Here is a 15,176-nt window from a genome sequence, read left to right as displayed (position 1 = left end):
TCTACTGGGGCCACTGGGCACTCCAGAGGCAGGAGCAGTACCTGCAATCTGAGCCAGTGATGACCCGGTGCAGTGGGATGATGGGGGGCCTAGTGTGCAGTATGTACATGTAGTTGCTATGAATCATTGGGATAAACAACCACCTCATTCCAGAGCATTTGCCTCAAAAGCAAGTAAGGGAGAGGGTAAGATGGAAGCCTTGCTACAGGTGAAGAGGCAAGGCCACAGTAAAAGGTGTCCATGGGTACTTGAGAGTAACTGGTCCAATTTGGAGCCAGATGATGGGTCAACAAAGCATTCAACCAAGTCCTCTGAACCTGCTTCTTGGAATCTGAATCATGGAAACCTCCACAAAAGCAGAGAAAGTGGTGTTTTGATTTTCCATTCACCCAGATTCAGCACCAACAATTACCATCATTTTGTCAATCTTGTTTTATCTACCCATCCTCTAGTAATTTTCCTTAAAAATATTAAAGAAAATTTCAGATACCACGTTATTTCACACCCTGAAATATTTCAATATCCTGCTCCCCTTAGGACTGTCAAACAATAAATACCCAGTGTTCATTATTGGAAAATCAGCAATGTTATTTTTAATACAGATGTGGTACAGAATGTGTAATTACAGCAGGGCAGTGATCCAGTTAAATAAAACTAAAAACCTTTATTTTACCAAATATAAAATTACTAAATTAATGTCTTAAAAGAAAATATAACATGGTGAAAACTTTAAATTATACCCCCATTCACCACAGAATTTATGATTTACCAATCACATATTCCACCATTTTGGCAAAAGGATGACATTTTTAATAGTTTATAAACCTAATATAGCAAAGACTGTGTACATCTCCATATTGCACTTTTTTATATACAATAATAAAACAGTAAAGTCAAATGTATTGCATATACTAAGAACAGCACAACTTTGTCACAATTAAACTTAATGCAGAAGCAGATGTATTAAAAATGTAGAAATGTAACACATCTATGTACAGAATGCCGAGGCTGTATTAACAAACTGTATGTACATAGTGGTATGCTGTACTAGTTTTACTTTTTAGCATAGTTATGTTTGTTAGTACAGGCCTTTGGTTCTAAACTGTTTGACTAACTTTAAGCTCACATAGTTTCTTAAGCATTCACATGTTTTAAATGCAAGGAATAGTATAAAAGCACTAAATCTCCTTGTTCACTGGTACAAAAATGACAATGGTAAGTTTCCTTAGGTCATCAAAACTAGTCACAAAAATAGTTCTTGTATTCAACCTGAATGTGCCACAGGAAAAAATAGTATCTTCAAGATTTTCCAGCTCAGCCTAGAGACGTAAGGCCCCTGCCTCAGTTTCAGTGCTGCTGCCCCTGCCATCCACATTTCAGAACACTGTTTTTCTTTAGGACATTTATTTTAATACTACTCTGTACGGAAGAATAAAATTCAACTCCAGCTTAAGAGTGTCCACCACACATCTCTGTTAAGACAAAAGGAAAATTCTAAACATTGCCAGTGAAATTTAAAAAAATATGTGCACCCTTTTCCCACTCTTTAGAAAATCTGCTATGAAATACCATTCCCTTTCTCTACTGTTCCCCATGGCTTCTCCCTGTGCTCGGTCTTCCCAGTGATTAGCTTTGGAAATCATCCTGAGTTTGCAAATGACAAAGCAAGTCCCCATATGTGGTCCATGAGCCGAAGTCACACAACTGAGGACGAGCTGGTCAACCCGTGAACCATTGTGCTTGTTGGAGTTCCGCTGATGGCGTTGAAGATGTGAAGGGAATTCGGCAAAACGCTTGTCTTCTCCTCCAGGGGGCAAATCTCAAGGCACAGAAACGACACAATCAAAAGTTGATCCCCGAACATTTCTCAAAACTGTATTTCAGACCAACATGCAGAACTTGCCACCCTACAGTCACTCTACTACTGTTAGTGGCTTTGGCAGTTTGCAGAGAGACTGACTGATCATATCTAGTAAGTGGTCATTTTCAGATCAAGATTTTAAAGAGAAAGACAAGAGCAACATGTTTTATTGTTTTTACCAGTGAGTAAATGAAGAGCACTCTAGACTCATCATATCTTAAGATGACTTGAGGTCTAGCTTACAACTTGATTGGGACATGACCTAACCTTGTTCCTTGACAGAGCCTTTTGAAATGAATTTCGAACCATTTATGCTTCTCTCCTATCTCCTTAAGGTCTTACGGATTTCCCTCTTGGGTAAGAGAGTGGCTGCCCTCTGACCTGAACATGCATCTTTTCACAGCCTTTGTCTCCAGGAAGGAAGCTGGGTGTAGGCCTCTAGCCAGGCGGGGACTCAATAACAGGCCCTCAGAGAGGCTCCGCTTGAGGCAACTGAAGCGACTGCTCCAGTCCACAACCCATTTGCTTAAGTGTTCCAAGGGTTTAATCTTCACAGTTGTTGACACAACGGGAAGTTCAAGGTACAGTGGAGAGCAATATCACTGCAACTAACGTCCATATGATCTTGGAGTTTAACAGTCTCAGCCTATAATTTCTTCCTATTTCCATCTTTTCTAGTGCTGAACGCTGGCACCCACTGATTGAGCTCTGCATTTTGTGGGAATCTAGAGGTTCCATGAAAAGTTTTCTCGATAAACAGGTTCCCATTAGACCTTCTCCTTCTATTTAATTATTTGCACATCATTTACTTATTTCATTTTTTTTTCTTTTTTTGGTGCTGGGGATCTAACCCACAGCCTTGAGCATGCTGGGTAAGACTTCTACCACTGAGCTCCATCCCCTTGCATTTTTTCCACTTTTTAAGTGCCTAGATGAGGGCGGCTTTCCTTTGCACATGCACTCTACAATGTCTGCAGCTGCTCAAACTCAGCAATAATCTTATGTGAGTCAGGTTAAGTGAGTTAGTTTATCAGAAAAAAAAAATTTAAAAGTGACATTACCATCCCATCTGAGGTGTTAGCATGGAGGAGAAAAAAAGCAAGTGAGTTAAAGTTCAAATACTGAAATTAGTTTTCTACTAATTGCAGAAAGAGACACTGTTTGAGCATATCTAGTAAGTGGGAAACCATCATGTAATAGGATAACTGACTCAAAGGGCCCTGGCTTCTATTCTGAAAGACCCACAGACAATAAAGTAGGGAACAGACAAAACCACCTATGGGGCTCAAGAAGCTAACACTAAGTATAAAGACTAGGACAGTGGCACGTATGAATGTGGATGCTGCTCTCTGATGTTTGCTCAGTACTTGGATCAGATGTCTCCTCTGATGACCACTGGGACCACAAAAATAATTCATATAGGAAGGAGACAGAGGAATACAATCAGGAACGAGGCCCATGATGATAAGGAACATACGGGAAGTACCTATGAAGAACCCTCTGGGACACCAGGTCAGTGGTCAATGGACAAAAAATGGAATCACTATGTATTTTTAAGCGATGTAAGTAATTTAGTGCAACAGATAATTCCTTAAACCAGGCTGGTAAGTCCTGTTCTTTCAAAAGATTGAGTGTGTAAAGATAGTTGTAAGGACAGCATGGATGTGAGTTCTCAAGGCTAGATTACTGTGGGGAGAGGCAAACTTCATGAAATGTGGCATCTCTAAAAACAAGAAGGAGGTAGGTGCTGCTCTCCCTGGTGGTTAGGTAGTAACAGATGGGCAATCTGTTAGCTGTTTCCTAAGTAACCTAGGACCACAGGAGCAGGAGTGTGGTAGGTTACATTTTTCTTCAGATACTAAAACTCTGGGAAGATACTGGAAGGCTTAGCTCTTCACAGGATGCATCTGAGATCTCGTGAATACACATTCCCTCAATGAGAGCTCTGAGCCACTTACCTGCTCATGCATGATTTCAGAAAGCTCCTTTGCCATTTCCCTGTAGTTGGCCTTCATTTCTTCCTGATACTCTAACTGGTCTTCTTTAATCAGACGTTCATTTACTGCTAAGGCTTGGCCGCAAGCTTCCACAAATTGCCTGAAACGGGCAGAGAGGGAGGCAAAGCCATGTAGGGGACATAGGGTGGCAACTCTTTCTTCAGTGAGCACAGAAATGATCAATCCTCGAGAAGAAAAAGACATTTTTAGTATGCTTACCTGAAAACTTCCTTCAGCAACTTCACTTTATTGTCAGGGTATCGTTTTGTGTTTGTGTCATCTAAGAAGGCTCGTGCATATGCTAGTGGACCAGCATTGACCTAGAAAATAAGCAGAGAATTTAACTTATGTTAGGGGAAAAAAACTTACTATAACCACCTATTTAGCTTCAGGGGGCATGTGATAAAAAATAAGAGAGTTTGAGTGAGTTAATCATGATCCCTGCCTTTTAGGAAGTTATAACCCAAAAGGAAACCAAGAATAAAGTATACTTTCACATGTCACTTGCTTCATTACCTGGGCCATCCCTGGGCACTTGTGATGAAGATTCTTTATGTAAGAAGGAACCAATGCTTGAAATTTAAGGACTTGGTCAAGTCTGAACATCCAACTAGCAAAACACCAGTGCCAAGGCTTCCAATGCAGGCCAGGGATTTTTAAAAATATTTTTAGTTGTAGATGGACAAAATACTTAATTTTATTCATTTATTTTTATGTGGTGATGAGAATTAATTCCAGTGCCTCACACATGCTAGGCAAGTGTTCTACCACTGAGCCATAGCCCCAGCCCCAGGCTAAGGATTTTTACCACCAAGGCTTGAGCCCTCAGAACTACCTACATTATACTAAAGGCAATTGGGCGAATTCAGGTAAAAATGAAAAAAAACATACTTTAGTTATAAGCTAGTTTTTAAAAATCACCTATTCACTTTGCTGAACTGTATAGGCAGCCATTGGCAAAAGATTTGCTGTTCTCAGATGCAGTAACCACTTGAGGTATGCTGCAAAGGCCACAAGAGTGTCCAGCAACATGGCAAGTGAGTCAGAACTCTGCATCTCTCTTCCAATTAGCTAAGAAGAGCTCTCTGAAGTTGGTAAGTCAGGAAATACAGAAATAAGGAGAAAAAGAAGGCTGGGCAACCTGGGATGGGAAGAATGTTCTAGTACCTCAGAGCTTGGGAAGGAACTGGGCCACGTGATCAATGCATAATTTTTCCAGGAAGGTTTGGCGATTGGAAAAGTGGGAGGTAGGGAGAGCTGTCTGTCTGAGGTTCTGATCCAGGCTATGCAGAACTTGTGTTGTAGTGGCAGGAAAACCGAGCCATGGGAATTCAAACCAGAGGTGGGGAGATAGGAGGAATGAGCCACAGTATCAGGGGTGGGGCCTGAGATGGGACAGCTAGCTCACCTCCTGTGATGACTAAATGTGTAGGATAAGACTTGGCATTAGGCTTGCTGGGTGTGTGGGATCATGCTAATGGAGACCACCCTAATTACCAACTATCTATAAGACAGTCAATTTCACAAATACAAAGAGTAAAGCTGGTAAGACTTCACAAAACCTAATATAATTAGATCTTGGAGTGCAGGGTTAAGAAGCTGTCCTGTAAAGCAGCAGTCTTGTGAGCCCCATAATGAATCACAGAAATACACAAATAAAATGTCAGAATTAATATTCTCTGGCCACAATGTTTTTGCTACCTGGGTGGGCACAAGTATAAGCTTAATCTCCTCATTTCAACATGGATTTATTTGCTTTATACAACAGTTAGGTATTATATTATAAAACTTGAAGGTCACTGTCAAATAACAGGGCATATTTTGCCCTGTAGGCAGCTCAACCTGTACAGGCCCACGCAGTACTGATGCCCACACCCCTTCACAGCCTTTTGATACAGGCTGGATGTTCTCAGGTTAGATTATTGAGTGATTTTGTTTCCAACTACAGAAAATCATGGTTTCTGGCCCTGCTTTGTAATCACATTGTTGGAATATTTATATTCACTTGCTAACTGATTTTGGAACATTTCCTTTCAGGACATAAGAGAGAAGGCTGGAAACATGAATAGTTCTGTGGTCAATGACATTTAGAAAAATTTTAGGCAAAAACTCATGTTTCTTTAGTATGGATTAGATGATCACAGGCAAAAACTGATTTCAGAAAATAAAGCAAAAAACTTTCTTTGTCGAACAATCTACATGTAACTTTCAAAAACACATCTACTTGAAAGAGAAAACAATGAGATATATGAATCTGTATAGAAATAAACATGTGGGAATTACTTATACACACTTTAGCCTACCCAAAAAGCAAGATGCACAATAGTCACTGGAGGGACTATTCACTGATTGAATTTTCACAAATTGAACATATCTTTTAATCAGTTCCTAGATCAAAGATGATCTTTTCAATAAATGGTGCACATCACTTGGATGATCATATGGAAAAAAAAATGTACCTGGATCCTTGCCTTACATATACAAAAATCAATTCCAGATACATTGCAAATCTGAACGTAAGCGCTGAACAAAAGAGGAAAACACAAGAGAACTTCTTTGAAGTCTTGGAAAGGGCATGAGTTTCTTTAAAAGGACACAAAAAAAATTGCTACCAGTAAGGGAGAATTTGACTGATTGGACTATATTAAAAAAAGAATTTCTGTTAATCACAATATTATTGAGAAAGTGAAACTTCAGGTAGTTTTTCAGACACAATTTTCATAGAAACCAAAAACCAACAGCTTTACAAGAAAACCTACTATTATCTGCCCTTCTTATATATAGAAGAGTCTTGGTGCTTCTAATAAGCAACCAAAACCCCACAAATTACTGGAAAATCAGGTGCTACAGAGTGATATCTTGTCCTAGTAGACAGTGGAGTGAGGATGACATGTTGTAGGTGGGGTTGGGAGGGGCCACTACCTTTCCCTTTGATATTAGGAGAAGCTACATGGACACTGGGCAAGGGACTAAGCCAGACCCTTCTGGTATGAAGGACTTGACATTCACAAGGTGCAAGGGCTTTTGCCTCTCTGCCCTCAAATGGCTCTGCCTGGCTCACCTGGACGCTTACGCTGCCCTGGAGTTTGAGCTGCAGTTTGATCATGTCCACTTCAGCTGAGGAGCACAGCTGCCGGAGCTCAGCCACCTTCTTACTCATCTCATCAATGGCCACTTCAATGGGATTTAGGTCAGTGTGATGTTGGTACATGACAGGGATCCGCTTCTTTACGTAAGGGAAGCAGTGTATTGCTGCAGAGGAATGAGGCCCAGGATTATTCCACAGTTGGCACCACCTTTACTGTTGTTGAGGTAGAAGTAATCATTATTCCTATTTTATAGACAAGGAATCCAAAGCTTGCCAAAGCTACATGCTAATACTTTAGCATGGAACCAGAATTTTTTTTTTCTTTATAATCTTGTTGGTTAATGGGTCGTATCACATGGAACCAAGAGAGCTGAATCCTTGTTATCCCTTTATGTGAGAAGCACATCTCTGAAAAAAAATCATCTTATCATTCCCTGTTCAATTTTCTTATCCATACCTGTCTTACCTTCCTTGGAGGTGGTGAGATTTGTTATTTATTTATTTTGCTGGGGATCAAACACTTACATAATATGTGAGTGTTCTACCACTGAGCTACATTCTCAGCCAAGTGGTAAGACCTGAATGAGTTGGTAGGTATAGATGGCTTTGAAAACATAAAAAAGACCAAATGGTTTTGAGATGTTATATAAAAGATTAAGTCTGAAATAGTTCCATAAGATACCCCTGAGAAAGTTCCTTTTTCTCCAAACAACAACTTTGAATCACATACTAAATTTGCACAAATCTGAGAAATCAATAAAAACTAATAAATAAGAATATATTTCCAAGCAAAGCAATCATGAACCAGAAATTTGAAAACTGTTGTGAAACATACAGCAGCAAAAATATAAATATTTACTGTTTCTTATACTTTTTAGAAATAAAAACATCTGATTAATATTATTTTCACTTGTCATAAGATATCTGAACATATTAACATCAAAGAGATAACCTAAAAATGAAAAGAGAAACGGCAGATTCTGATTTGGTCTGTTGCTTTCTATAATAATTGTATGAATAATTAATATTCTCATTTTTTAATATATATTTACTAACAGACATGCACTTAAAAGCTTATTTTATTTTTTAATAAGCAAAAGCTGAGAGTGGTTGTTTTGATTTCTTTACTGTTTAGTAAAGGGCTGAGGAGAGTTTATTCAGGAAGGACATACCACAAAATGTGTTTCCATTTTGGGAGAATCAGCTCCTATAAGTCAGAGGTTGTTCCAAGGGGCCCACCAATGTCTGAACAAAGCTAGCAAAAACGTGCAGCCCAAGACAAACTCATTGATCACATTTATATGCCTGTTCTATTCTCAAAATGTCTTACCACTTGAAAGCCAAGGGTTCCTGTCTTGGGTTTGTATCCTTGCAGATATACAGTTTTTAGATTGCAGTACTGTGATTGATAAATTTTCTTTGAATGAAGTTCCCTTTACAGTGTAATAAGAACTGGGCATTGCTGTTTACCAGCTGGGGAAGTGGTGGTCTGACCAGAGGTATATTTGTATTTGGAAAGACTGATGTGCTAGATAGAGGAAAGCTAATATGTTCTCATTTTTATAGAAAAAGCACCTATGACATGTTTCACAAGGCCAATAGTCATGTCACAGCAAATATAATCAGTGTAACAGTATTCTTGAGAGCCATGGTGTGGTAGCACCACTATTTCAGAGAAAAACAAAACAAAACAAAACAAGAGATGTGCATGGATCACACTGATTTTGCTTAGTGAATATCCTGAGCCACTGCTGCTTAGGTTTGGAACTAGAGACTTGAAGAGAAGGAGAGGTACTGCAACACTACTCAGAGAAAACTTGAGGTCTATGCCCGAGCTATTGGGTCCATGTGATCCAGGATAGCCTGCCTTGCTGGCTCACGCCCACTCCTCTCCCTCTGGCTCCATGGACTCCAGTTACACCAGTCCCTCTGTTCCCTGAAAACCCTGGGCACAGGCACCCCAGGTGGTGACCTCTGTCCGAATGGCTTCTTCTCTCTCCATATGTTTGCATGGCCCACTTCTCACCTATCACTTTTTCAATGAGGCCTACCCTGACCCCTCCATTTAACTGCAATCCTCCCCCTCAATCTCACATTCCCAGTCTCCTTTGCTTTTCTCCAGAACATGTGTTATGTTACAACATTGATACATCTGCTCATCTTGTTGACTCTCTACTGCCTGTCTCTTCTTGCTGGGATGGAAGCTGCACAAGGCCACAGAAATTTGTTTTATGAGTTCGAGATGCAACAATGCCAGGGCCAAAGGTACCTTGTTAAATGAATGAAAGCATTACTGCCCTAAAGACTATATGGGAGGGCACACTGGCCCTAGAAGGTGGACAGTCAGGTGACCAACTGAGCCAACCACTACATTACTGATAAACAATCACTATAGTGATCTGCAGCCCTGCAGGAAGAGGAGGAAGACACAGGGATATGTGTGGTGACTGTATGGATGGCTCACAGTGAACAGAAGTTGGAAGGTGAGTGGATATTTCTGACATGAGTGCAGTATGGGCATGGTGTGGAAGACTTTGGAAAGTGACTGGGCAGAAACCCCTTGGCATAAGACCCAGGAAAGAAGAAAGGCAGGATAATGCTTTGAGGCAGACTCAGATACTTTTGTTGGGGAGCGGTGGAATGCAAACCAATAACAGCAAGGTAACAGGTTTTCTTTAAATTACTTTAAAGGTTTTCTTTAAACTGCTTTTAAGGCAAAAGAATAATTGAATAACTAATAGAAAAATAACTAGTATATAAACCTTGAGAATAAATAGGTGGAAAAGGGAGCCAATTAAGAAATATATCAAAAAAGAATGATTAATGGGACTAACTCCTGACAGGGTTGACTGGGTCACTGTAAAGTTAGAATTTATGGTCATAGGTTTCTCAGTATATTTCAGAAGAGAAATTTCTTTAGTAGAGCAGGTGCATCAGGGTAAATTCTGTCCAACTATTGACTCCAATATCCACATCAACATAGGATTAGATGTAGATGAAGCCCCCTAAATAGGATGGCCACGACAGTTCAAGAGAGGACCAACCAAGGTCAGAAACTTCAACGCTGATGTGAGGGAGCAGTTGAATAACTGATTGGCAACTAGGAAAGATCAATACATTGGAAAAAAACAATATTTCCTTTGTTGTTCTCTACTCAGAAATGATCCACACTCTCTTGAGAGTGCTTTCGGCTTGAGCCTTACTTTACTTTCACTTATAACAAAGTTCTCTTGCTTTGTTTTTCATGTCTCACTTTAAACTTTCTTTTGTTGGAACACAGAACCCAGGTTTGGAGCTGCAGCTCCCCACTCTCCTGTGAGACTTCCAACTAGGAAGGCTGGGAGTGACCATGAGGCTTTTCCATGATGACAATCGGGTGCTATCCAGGAGGATGAGCCTTGGCTGGTATGGAGGGCAGGGGAGGCCAGGGCTCCTCTACAACTGTCAAGGTCAAATGTCAGGTTTGAAGCAAAACAATGGAAGAGAAATTTAGGGGATCTGGGAGCTGAAGGGGAAACTCTCAAGCTAAAGTCTTCAGAAGGCCCACTGTCCACATCCTTGACTAAGGCCAGCACAGAGCACATGTGCTTTCTATTGCATTTGTATGTCCCTTTCTCTACATCTACACTACACCTCAGAACCACCCTTTCCACATTTTGAAATATTTCAGGGCAAAAACCGATTTGTGTGTGTATATATGTGAGCACGCATGTGCCTTTTATTATACTATAATCTCCTCTGTTCATTATCAGCCCCAAAAGAGCAAGAAACTCAGTGGTGGATGAAATTTAGCAAAACAAAGTAAGTTTTTCCCCATCCTGGTTACAATTATATATTTATTTAATGTGAGAAAAATGTTAGAACTCTTCGGGCTGGGGTTGTGGCTCAGTGGTAGAGCACTTGCCTAGCACGTATGAGGCACTGGGTTTGATCCTCAGCACCACATAAAAATAAATAAGTAAAACAAAGGTATTATGTAACCAACTACAACTGAAAAAAAAAAAGTTAGGACTCTCACTTTACAGATGAGGAAACTAAGTACAGAGAGGTCTGACTACCTGCTCAAGTTCACACAGGGAGGCTGTGACCAGGGTCTGCAGGAGTCCCAGGTCAGGCTTCCTGCTGCCCTGTCTTCTCAGTCCCACAGGTGTGGGAAGTGGTTAAGCCCCGACCAACCAGCTTGTGTCTATTCTGCCCATCTGGGCAGTGCAGTTACTCTTTGTCCCCTCTGTTCTGGCACATACAGAGCTTTGCTTGCATCTTTTATCTAATCTAAAATAGTTCTGTAACAAATTTAAACTGTAACCCTTAGGGCATTTGCTCGGGGAAAACACCCTATCTTATGAATCAGTATGCTATGTCAATAATAATCATGATAAAAAAAAAAACAAAAAAACCCTGACTTGGACTCAGCAGTGAACTAGGTTTTCTGTAAAGCAGCAATTCTCAACTTGAAGATGACTCAGAATACCCTGGAGGGCTTGGATATAAACAGCTGGGCCCTGCCCCTAGAGTTTTTTGATTCAGCAAGTTTGAGGTCTGGACATTTGTATTTCTACCAAGTTCCCAGAGGTTGCTGGTTCTGGAATAACCTTTGATAACCTGATTTAAGGAACCAAAGTGACATCATCGTCACTGTATAGATAAACACTGTATGTGTTGCTAGTTCCCATAAATATTCCATCTAGATATAAAGTTATTTAATTAGAATTTGCCAGGAACATGTACATTAGGAAATTAATGCATTTACATATGGGAGGGACTAACATCTGGGATGGTTTCCAAACATCTGGGATGGTTTTCCTTTCCAGCAATTCTTTCCCCCTCCATTATCTCCAATCCCCTTGGGCCATGGAGACACCCTGGTGAGCCACCAGCTAAGGTTCTTACCAGCCCCTTTGGAATGAACAGCCAAGGACCTGTGTAGCATGGAAGGATGGGTTCTGGGGATGATTGGCATCCCCACCCCCTCTATTGTCTCCTACCACCCCCCTCCCTGATACCTCCACCTCGTACATACCCTACTCCATCCTTCCACTATTATCCTGACAGTCTGTAAATGGCCCTTCCTTTCTCCACATCCACTATTTTCTTATGAGTTCCTCAGGAGTGCAGGAGGATCTATAGATTGCTATTAGTATCCATGTGGGCAGCTTGGTGTATATTATCTTCTATTATTTGAATGAAGCCAACCATTAAACGATCACAGAGGACTGGGGAAAGGGAAGTGTGTGGATTCTCTTCCTGTAATACAGTGTCTTGAGTTTTTGATGATGACCCTTATTCTTATTTTGGTAACATCTCAACTAAGATATAATTCACAATGTAAAGCAAGAGCTGAGAACTACTTGAAATGAGGCATCTTTATAGTGCTCCGTTCTTTTATAACAATGTATAATTGTAACTTCCATTATTCTCCAGATGGAGTGTCCACCAACATCAACCTTGAGGGAGACAGTGGGTCTTCCTAGTTCTACTTAACTAAGGCAGCTCATTGGAAATTGTGCACAAATGGTGGCTATGGAGACACCTGGCTTTCTAAATTGGCTCCTTACTGATTTTTTTTCTGTCAAGAAAAACATTTGGTTTTTGGTTACCCTAATTATATCACTGATTCTAACCTAAGAATAAGTGGGTCAAGTGTCCCCTAAATCACCCAAAGAATGTAAAAATCATCCTGAGGGTGACTCTATACTTGTTAGGAACTGAGAAATGATACAAACCATATTTGCAAGAATGGGCTATCAATGGCTGAACAGTGCCAAAGAGTCATGTAAAACTCTCTGAGCTGAAGAGGTGGCTTCTGAAATCAGCAGGCTTCATGGGACTGGGGACTTTAAGCTGAAGTTCAGCAGCCACTGTCGGCAGGGGTAGGAGAAACCCAGCTTCACCCACCATTTATTCTGTCAGCCTAAAATTAATGAGCAGGTCCATGCAGCAGAGGTTGGTGATGTGGACAAGGTCTCAATGTGGTTTCTTGACCAGGTGGCCATGGCCAGGAGGACTCCAGATGGGCTTCGGGGGGCATTCCTGTATCACTTGGAATTGTGTGTGAAAGCCTCTGGGAAGAAACAGGACCACTGTTTTCCTCAGATGCTAAAAAGGGTAAGTGATCTTACATGGATATGAACTTTTGGTTGACGGAAGAAGAAATAGAAACAGACAAATGGAAAAATATGAGTGTTCAATGTTGAGCTGAAATGGGCATGGAGGACACTACTAAGGTGACTAAGGATGCGTCCAATTCTCAAGGCCTCTGCATCCCTAATAGAGAGTGCTGCACTTTGACAACATGCAAAACCATACCTGTTAAGATGGTGCGCCGTTTGCACTGCTCTTCGACACCACCCTGCCTTTTCCCAGCCTGGGTAAAGGGCATCTCAAACATGAAGCGACGAATGTTGTGCGATCTTTCAAACTCTGTTTTCCTTTCTTGCAATTCTTTCTCATCAAAGAACGGGATCACATGAGTCACCTGGATATAGGCGTACTTGGAATCCAGGTCCTTAGGGTTGACCTATGAATGAGCAACACTGAAGACTGGTGCAATCTGGAGGAAGCTCTCAAGCTTTGCCTGAGCTGCATTTTCCAACTTTTTATTAGTAAATATTTTGAATAAAAATTCAGAAAAGTTGGAAAATATAGTGCAAGGAACATCCACATACCCACTACTTAGATCAATTGCTAACATTTTGCTTTACTGTTTCAAACACACACACACACACACACACATGCAGACTCCTTTCATCGGAATCATCTTAAAGTAAGCAATAACACATTTCAGCCAGTTTTTCCTCAAAAATGACATTCTCTGCCATAACTATTATATATTATCATACCTAACAACATTAATAATAATTCCCTAATATCCAAATACTCAGTCCATATTAAAATTTCCTTAAAGTGCCTAGACATCATTTATACCAATGATCACACTTTACATTCAGTTGTCTCTATTTTTTTTGCAGCAGTGGGGATTGAGCCGGGGGCACTGTGCAAGGTAGGCAAGTGCTCTATCACTGAGCTACAGCCCCAGCCCTCTTTGTTCTTGATTTATCTAGAATTCCCAACTATTTCTTTTTCATGACATTGAAGTTTTTGGAAGAAACCCTGATAATTTTCTTGTTCAAACTCAGTATAGGTTTCTCTGATTGTTTCCTAAGATGCTTTTTCATATAGTTGGCTTAAAGAGATAAATGTTTATTTAAGGAACAACAACAAAAAGCCCCTGACATTATCATTAATCTGTAGACAGATCAGATGAGATACAAACAGCTGCAGACTATTAAATTTAATATAGTCACAGATTAAGAATAATTTAATGGCGAGTTAGTTTCTGCTTAACTCAGCACAGTATGAGAAGTGGAGTGTTCTCAAACACAGGCATCTTTCATCCAGAAAGAAAAGTTAATTCACTAGGGGGAAAAAACCATTTTTCACATTTCAGTTGTATCCAACCTTCTAGAACAATAAAAATGGAGAGGAAGAAATTACTATGAAGAGTGTTGGGAAGATGACATTGGTTTAAGGACAGGCAAATGAGTGGGAACGAGAGGTTTCACTGTCTCCTAACAGATGTTTGTAAAGAAAATACAAAACATATGTCAAAGTGCCCCAACCTTAGAAGGTGAGAGAATGTGTGAAACTGTCTGTATTTTAGAAAAGCCATCTGACCAGTCATTATCATCGTATTTGAACCTATTAAATTTGACTTTCTTTAGCAGAAACAATTTAAGGGTGGGGGGATGGAGCTCTGATGGCTGGTTTTGGGTGGTATTTCCCTATTCTTCCTGTTCCAAGGTACTTGTAGTAAGAATGGAGGATTGGTGCCTAGTGGAGGAGGGGACCCTGTAACTCAGCTGCTGCATCAAGGGCCAAACATTAAATGGGGCAAAAGAAAAACTGAGAACCAGGAGAAAAGGTTGTGTTGTTAATGTCACCACTTGACCCAGGCAAAAGTTTTAATATTAAGAGAAAAAGGCAAACTGGACCTGCATCATTTGGTCTTTGGAGTAAGTGAGTTTTAGTAAGGTTATATTGAGGTTTCCAGTTATAACATTTGTTGTTTCTTTTTCCTTTGTGCAACTTTGTTAATGACATCAAGAATTAACCCACAAGGAGCCAGGAAAGAGAACAGAAGATAGTAGTGGATACTTTAATGAATTTTGGGAAGACAGGTATATGGAGGTGTGCCACCTGACTCAACAAAGTGCAGAGTGCTAATCTGTGG

At 40.4% G+C, this 15,176-nt stretch overlaps 1 protein-coding gene across 27 annotated transcripts in view; it reads right to left on the bottom strand.

Moving 5' to 3' along the window:
• Positions 1 to 570: 570 nt before the first annotated feature.
• Dock9 (dedicator of cytokinesis 9) overlaps positions 571 to 15,176 on the bottom strand; it is a 281,271-nt gene continuing 266,665 nt past the window's right edge. For 24 of the 27 annotated variants that reach the window (XM_048800695.1, XM_048800702.1, XM_048800708.1 and 21 more), the window contains 5 exons: positions 13,253 to 13,463; positions 6,920 to 7,110; positions 4,078 to 4,178; positions 3,820 to 3,958; positions 571 to 1,819 (listed from right to left, as the gene is read on the bottom strand). In XM_048800695.1, the coding sequence (XP_048656652.1) occupies positions 1,697 to 1,819; positions 3,820 to 3,958; positions 4,078 to 4,178; positions 6,920 to 7,110; positions 13,253 to 13,463 (765 nt within the window). In that variant the 3' untranslated portion in view covers positions 571 to 1,696. Of the gene's footprint in view, positions 1,820 to 2,922; positions 2,931 to 3,819; positions 3,959 to 4,077; positions 4,179 to 6,919; positions 7,111 to 13,252; positions 13,464 to 15,176 lie in introns of all 27 variants that reach the window. The other 3 variants (XM_048800716.1, XM_048800704.1, XM_048800715.1) reach the window with 1 other exon arrangement.

Source organism: Marmota marmota, unplaced genomic scaffold (assembly GCF_001458135.2).
Source record: "Marmota marmota marmota unplaced genomic scaffold, marMar, whole genome shotgun sequence".
Lineage (NCBI taxonomy): Eukaryota > Metazoa > Chordata > Mammalia > Rodentia > Sciuridae > Marmota > Marmota marmota.
Note: the sequence above shows the minus strand (reverse complement) of the source record. Positions and strands in the feature narration are given on the sequence as shown.